The sequence below is a fragment of the Schistocerca serialis genome, chromosome 1 (genome assembly GCF_023864345.2).
Source record: "Schistocerca serialis cubense isolate TAMUIC-IGC-003099 chromosome 1, iqSchSeri2.2, whole genome shotgun sequence".
In the NCBI taxonomy this organism is placed as follows: domain Eukaryota; kingdom Metazoa; phylum Arthropoda; class Insecta; order Orthoptera; family Acrididae; genus Schistocerca; species Schistocerca serialis.
Window position 1 is genome coordinate 310838212 of NC_064638.1, and position 6560 is coordinate 310844771.

The 6560-nt window shown below is 36.5% G+C and overlaps 3 protein-coding genes across 3 annotated transcripts; 2 read left to right on the plus strand and 1 right to left on the minus strand.

Moving 5' to 3' along the window:
* Positions 1–1581: 1581 nt before the first annotated feature.
* Positions 1582–2254, minus strand: LOC126457329 (NADH dehydrogenase [ubiquinone] 1 beta subcomplex subunit 11, mitochondrial). The gene has a single exon (XM_050093533.1). The coding sequence runs from the start codon at positions 2211–2213 to the stop codon at positions 1776–1778; it is 438 nt and encodes a 145-aa protein (XP_049949490.1). The 5' UTR covers positions 2214–2254; the 3' UTR covers positions 1582–1775.
* A 480-nt stretch (positions 2255–2734) lies between these two features.
* LOC126469757 (uncharacterized) lies at positions 2735–3370 on the plus strand. The gene is made up of 2 exons (XM_050097016.1): positions 2735–2845; positions 2918–3370. The coding sequence occupies exons 1-2, from the start codon at positions 2735–2737 to the stop codon at positions 3368–3370; spliced, it is 564 nt and encodes a 187-aa protein (XP_049952973.1).
* Positions 3371–3424: 54 nt separating this feature from the next.
* Positions 3425–4876, plus strand: LOC126469820 (uncharacterized). The gene is made up of 4 exons (XM_050097143.1): positions 3425–3464; positions 3679–3779; positions 3837–4304; positions 4388–4876. The coding sequence occupies exons 1-4, from the start codon at positions 3425–3427 to the stop codon at positions 4874–4876; spliced, it is 1098 nt and encodes a 365-aa protein (XP_049953100.1).
* The last annotated feature ends 1684 nt before the right edge of the window (positions 4877–6560 follow it).

Below are 6560 nucleotides of genomic sequence, written 5' to 3' on the forward strand. Positions count from 1 at the left end.
AAATCTAAGTTCAGTACAAATGATTCCTAAATATGGGCAATATAAAGCCATACTCCACTGACACTAAGTAATAGTCTCAGTGACTGCTGCTGTGAACGGCACTGAAGAGAAGTAGCATCAATGTCGTTTACTCCATTCAGAAAGTTCTGCTGCTGAGTAGAACAAACAAAAACTGCAGTGGAACAAAATACATTGTAAACTGAAGTACTGACATTCCCCACATTCCCTTGGGTAATACAACTGAAATACACAAAAAGATTCATGCCTTACAGTCTGCTTTCTCTCTCTGCTTACCCTAACAGTCTTCTATGTGACTAGACAAAAACAGTCATCCTTTCCAACAGCAACTGTGTTTTAACAATAATACTCTGATCTCCAGACTCTGCACTACGCAGACAAATATTTAGAGCATTCTGGTGCCAATTATATTACAAGAATTAGCCTACACGCAAAGAAAATTTGGGACTGTGCCAATTTTTCAAATGATATTTATTGTACAGAACTAGATAGAAGAAATTAAAATAGGTAATTACCATGGAAAAGCATTTAGCACACTCCATATTTTTTTTGCCAGGCGAGAGCTGCTGTTTAGTCACACATCATTGGTGGAATATTGGAAATTTGTAGATGAAAATTCAGCTGAAGGGCGATACTGGATCCCACAAGCTGGTGAAGCCAATGAATGTGAATGCCAAATAAACGTTTTGGTAACAGATTGACCTATAGTGTAGACTAATTTTTAAACTTACACCATACTTAATGCAATTTTCGTCATAAAAACTGATACTGCAAGATATTCAGAAAATGTTTATTAGGTAACAGACAATGCATATTCATAAATTATGACACGTTTATCAAATATTCCACACTATTTCATTTTGATGTCCTTTAGTTAAGCATACTTAAATACCTAAATACCATAATCGAAATGAGGCAAGAAGCAGCTTAATATCCTGCTGATGTACCATTAGACATGTTTCATAGCCTTAAACAAAACATTGTCATCTGCTCAAAGTGATTTGTAGAAATTACAGAAAGCCTAAACCACGATAACTGTACAGAGCCCAAAAACCAACAAAATGGTACAAACAAGAGAAAATATTTGTTTCCTGGTGTTTCCATAACTTGGCATACCTGAACAACTCTTTGTATTGCTATGTCCATAATATTGATGCTGCGACTTAGAAATTAAATGCATAAAAGAAGTCCATATTAGGCTACTCAAATGTTTGTGTTACCGAATCAATGATAAATTTACAAACAATATGCGTATTTTGTTTCAAACTGTAAAGTTTACGTGAGTAATAAATTATAAAATACTATCAGAGACAATATACTACCATGCTACTACTGCTGAATATGCTGGTATTTAAAAATCTCCACGAGTCTCACTTGGTAATGGATGGCATAAACTGATGAATACCCGTAGTTAGAAACACTCAAAATTTCAGCTGCAGTTATAAACATTTCAGGGTGCTAGTTTACTGGCTCCACTAGGTCTTCGTGTCGTACATTTTGTGGTACGAAAATTAGGTTAGCATTTAAACATACAAAGTACTGTTGTTTTACGAGAGACATTACTCAAATTCCAAATGCTATTTTATTTCAATCAAAATTTTCATATGAATATTATCGACACAGTGAACAATTATATAAACATTCGTTACAGAATACGTGTTAATTTTCACTAATCACACCACATCGACAGCAACTATTACATGTTTGACGTCCATACAATAACTTATTATTTCAGCACTTGCGTTCAAACATCCTGTTCATATTATAATTTCTGTGTCACCTAATTCTTCGTCTGTAGGAAGAATAACCTTGTCTGGATCTATCAAATTTGGATCGATGTGAGGTAGACCCAGTGCTTCTCGCCTTCGGATTTCCAAAAACGCTTCTCTCTGCGCCCAGTCGCGGTTCTGGTAATCCGGACTATACGCCCATATGAAAGAGCCTACAACGAGGCACAATGTAACAGAAAAAAACATTGTCGAATGCATTGCATTTCTGTCCTCTTCCTTATCCTTCATATCGAAACCATAGCTAATCCAGTTCTTTTCTTCTCGTTTGGGGTGTAACTGCTCCACTGGTTCAGACACAGTAGCAGTTTCTCTGTTATTTTTTGAAGTAGAAATCAAGCGAGCTTGTCCATAAATATTGGACATCAGCCTCCGATAGTTGCACACCCGCCCCAAAGCAGACGCCATAGCGAAACTGCGAAATTTCGTCAACGATAAGTGTAGCAGTTGCTGCGACTTACGTCTGGGGAGAGTTCGGGTGAACTCGGCTAACTTCGGTTCGACTGACTTCAGGTCTGCACCACTCGTAGCCCTTCTGGTGGCACTGTGGCAGACAGTGAAAGCTTGACAGTTTACAGTTGACAGTTGCTGTTACTTTCGGCTGGGTCTTGTGTGTACTGTTTGTTACTTCGCTTATTTTTGTTGTTGTTACCGTGTTGTTATTGTGTTGTCCGGTTCTCATAAGAAATATGGAGCAATACAATTGCAATTTGTGCACTGCAACTTACAGCAACAATAGAAACTTATATCGCCACATCCGCTGCCAGCACCCGGTTGCTGTTGGTGAAAGGTTTACGTGTGTTTTGTGCGGGTATTCTACTCCCAGAGCAGATGCTGTAAAGCGTCATGAGAATGCTGTACATAAAACAGAACGCAAAAATATAGTGCTGTGTACTTTATTTGACTTTGGCAGCTGAAATAGAAACGGAATGCTTCAACATTATTCATTGCTCCATGATCTAGTTATCCGCGAAGAAAATCATGAATTTTGTTATCAAAGTAAATTTTATGATTGGAAACGTGAATTAGAAAAAGATACTGTGAGTGAATTTGTACATGCAAGAGGACAATGTAATAAAAGTGCAGATTGAAGCAGCAAGTTATATTTTAAGTGCCACCGTGATGGAAATTACAAACCCCGTGGAAGCAATAAACGTCACTTAAAATTAATGGGCAGTAATAAAATTGGTAGTCACTGCCCAGCTAGAATGGATGTGTCACTTTATCCATTAGGCCAAGTGAGAGCTATCTTTTGTAGCACACATGTGGGTCATCAGCAGGAGATGGACCGGTTGAGGCTTTCGAAATTTGAAAGAGAGGAAATAGCAAAGAAAATTGCTATGAAAATTCCTTTTGATCACATTCTTGACTCCCTTAGATATCCAATTCAAGATAGTGGTTTGCAGCGTCATAACTTGCTGTCAAGAAAAGATATCCACAATGTAGCACAAAGTTACAACCTAAAGTCTGAGGCTATAAGACATAAAAACGATTGTACTATTGTGGAATCGTGGGTGAGGGAGATGCAGGAGACAGGATCTGTTGTCCAGTACTGCAAACCATAAGGTGTTGCATCACAAGAATACAATCTGCAAAATGAAGATTTCATTTTAATAATAATGAACGAATCTCAAAAAGATATGTTGGTGAAATTTGGAGGTAACTGTTTGTATGGACAGCACCCATGGTTTAAATGACTATGGGTTCGAATTGGCAACATTATTAGTGTTAGACGAATTATGGCAGGGATTTCCATGTTCGTTCATGTTTTCCAAAAGAGGAGATCTTCCAGTCATGGAAGATTTTTTAAGTGTCATAAGAAACACACTGCAAGTCCCAGTACATACAAATGTGTTGATGTCTGTCATGGCAGATGTATTTTTCAATGCCTGGTGCAAAATAATGACTCCACCTAAGCAAAGATTGTTCTGTTCATGGCATGTTGACAGAGCATGGAGAAAAAATTTGTGTAGGGTAAAGGGACACTAAAAGTAAGTGCAAGTGTATAAACTAATTAGAACATTAATGGAGCATAACAATCAAGAAAGTTTTCAGGGAATTTTAGAAGAGGCTATACACTACATGAAAACAGAACCGGATCTTTCGGAATTTGGGATGTATTTTGAAAAAACCTACATGGCCACATCTACAAATTGGGCATATTGTTACTGCCAGCACAACACTACAAACACCAACATGCATTTAGAAAGAGTGAATGGTGTGATCAAACACATATATTTGAAGGGAAAGAAGCCCAAACGACTGGATGTGGCCATCCATGCACTTATGCGCTACTTGCGAGACAAGTTGGGAGATAGGTTGATTCATTTGAATAAAGGAAAATTGACGACCAAATTATCAACCATAAGGCAACGACATCTATCATCAGAGCAGTTGAAACTTGAAAATGTTATTTGTGGAGATAGAGAGTGGGAAGTAGTATCAGCAAACAATGAGGATACATACATTGTAAAAAATTGCAAGGCAGTCTATGCAAATGTGAGCTACATTGCTCTGACTGCAAAGCTTGTATTCATGAATACATTTCTAGTTGTGTTGATTCAGCTATCAAATTCAACAAGTGCAAACATATTGATTTAGTTTGCATATTTACATCTGAAAAAGTTGATAGCGAACCTGAGTCCTCGGACACTGACTTGACTGTCTGTGAGCCAGGTAGTGGCGATAATCAGGATGTCATAATAAAGGAGTTGCAAAACCCTGTCATATTGAGACACTTTAAAAGCCTGGAACACAAACGAGAAAAGCTTTTTCAACAGTTTAATCTATGTTTGAATGAAGCCACATCTGAAGAGGCATGTGAAGTCATCAGCAAATGTCTGTCCACTCTGATGCCCACTCTTCAAGCTATGCAGTCTACATCAACTAAATTACCTGCCCTTTCATCAAGCAAAGTTTCTCAATTTGAGCCTCAGAAAAAGTTTGTGGCCACCAAAAGGAAATGGGAAACGACGTGTGTGCCAATCATGAAGCCTGACATATCAGAAAGAAGAAATATTGTCACTGGACTATTACCAACACATCAAGATGGGGGATTGAGCAGTGACTGATATACACTTTGCAGGAGGGCTCTTGAGCGTTCAATGTTGAGACTTGGAATGGAGGCTATCCACAGTTCTTGAGTGAATGTTTAGAACCCTATTATTCTTGAATTGCTTTATTGATTTATTGTTCCATTTTCATCTACAGCTGCACAATGTGCAAGAGATATTTGGATTTTTATGTTAATATTAACAGTTTTACATATAATATACCTTTGTACACAATAAAACACATTAATATATTAATAAATGATGAATACTTAAATAAATGTTGTTATGCTATATACAGAGAGAGAAAATACAAACGTTCTTCTGAATGAGACTGCATTGGGTTAATATAGAAAAATTTATTTTTGTAGGTATTCATTTACTGTGTAAAAGAAGTGATCAACCAAGTACAACTTCAATTTAGATTTGAAGTGACCAATGTTTTGTATGTGTTTAATGGTATCTGGTAAGGCATTGTGTAGATTGATACTAGGATGGTTGAGACCATTTTGAAATAACTTTGTGTTGGCGCTTTGAACATGTACATCCAATTTTTGTCTTGTATCATAGCTGTGTATGATTTTGAGTGACGAGTGGTCTTTTTGTATGTAAGTATTGCTTTAAATACATTATATTTTCACGTATATATATGCAAGGAAGTGGCAGGATCAACCTTTTCTGAAACAATGATTTGCTATTATCTACCCCTTCCATTATTCTTATAAATTTTTTTTTGAATTTTGAGTGTTTTGATGGCATCTCCAGAATTTCCCCAGAACATTATACCATACCAGTGATGAGAGTTTACAACTGAATAATATACGCTCCGAAGAGTGTTGTAGCTGGTACAATTTTTTAATGTATGTAACACAAAACAAGAAGTACTTAATTTTTTGTTCATTTGCTTAATATGTGCTTTCCATTTCAAGTTGTCTTGTAGATGAAGTCCAAGAAATTTGGTACAGGCTATTTTCGCAATTGTCTGTCCATATACCTATAGATTCGGTGATATCAGATTTTTTGCTAGTGCTGTGTGTATATCCATAGCTACAATTTTTCCAGTGTTTATTATTAAGTCATTCTCATCAAAGTTAACATGTTAGCCTGACAGTGGCTTCTCTTACATTTTTTACAAAAACAAATAAAACATGTTTTTTTAATTGACTGGTGTACTGAAGTTTTTCTCATATTTTGGAGATGAGGACCAAGATCAATTACCTCCTTAGCCTCTCCATTTCTTATTGATGAAATACGTAGCAAAAGGTGGTAATCCTTCATTCTATTATATATACCAATACATATCTGCAAATTTTTACAGCACTCATGGAGGCTTTTTAAAGAGGCGCTCCATATGTAAATGGAGTGGGGGGAAAATCTAATAATCAGCACAGAGGGCATAACCTCTGTCATACTCTTCAGAACGAAAATCAGCTGAGAAGCCACCGAGTATGGATTAGTTATTTCTACATGGCCACACTACTGATTATATTCCACGATCATTCTCCTTGAATATAACTGTGGATGTATCAAATGTTGCCATTAAGGAATTATGTTGACAATGATATACCCACACATCAAAATTTAGGTTTGTCATGCAATTCAAACCAGATTTCATCAAAATGGTAACTGATGAAATTTTAATAGACCTCTGTTACAGTATGTCTTATGTGCAATTTAAATTGCATATCTGAGGCAATTAAGATTA

Coding starts and splice junctions, on each gene's coding strand:
- LOC126457329 (XM_050093533.1), bottom strand. CDS start 2,213: ATGGCGTCTGCTTTGGGGCGGGTGTGCAACTATCGGAGGCTGATGTCC.
- LOC126469820 (XM_050097143.1), top strand. CDS start 3,425: ATGAACGAATCTCAAAAAGATATGTTGGTGAAATTTGGAG. Junction 3,780..3,836: donor GGAGAAAAAATTTGTGTAGG/GTAAAGGGACAC, acceptor ACATTAATGGAG/CATAACAATCAAGAAAGTTT. Junction 4,305..4,387: donor GCAAGGCAGTCTATGCAAAT/GTGAGCTACATT, acceptor AAATTCAACAAG/TGCAAACATATTGATTTAGT.
- LOC126469757 (XM_050097016.1), top strand. CDS start 2,735: ATGCTTCAACATTATTCATTGCTCCATGATCTAGTTATCCGCGAAGAA. Junction 2,846..2,917: donor GTGAATTAGAAAAAGATACT/GTGAGTGAATTT, acceptor TTATATTTTAAG/TGCCACCGTGATGGAAATTA.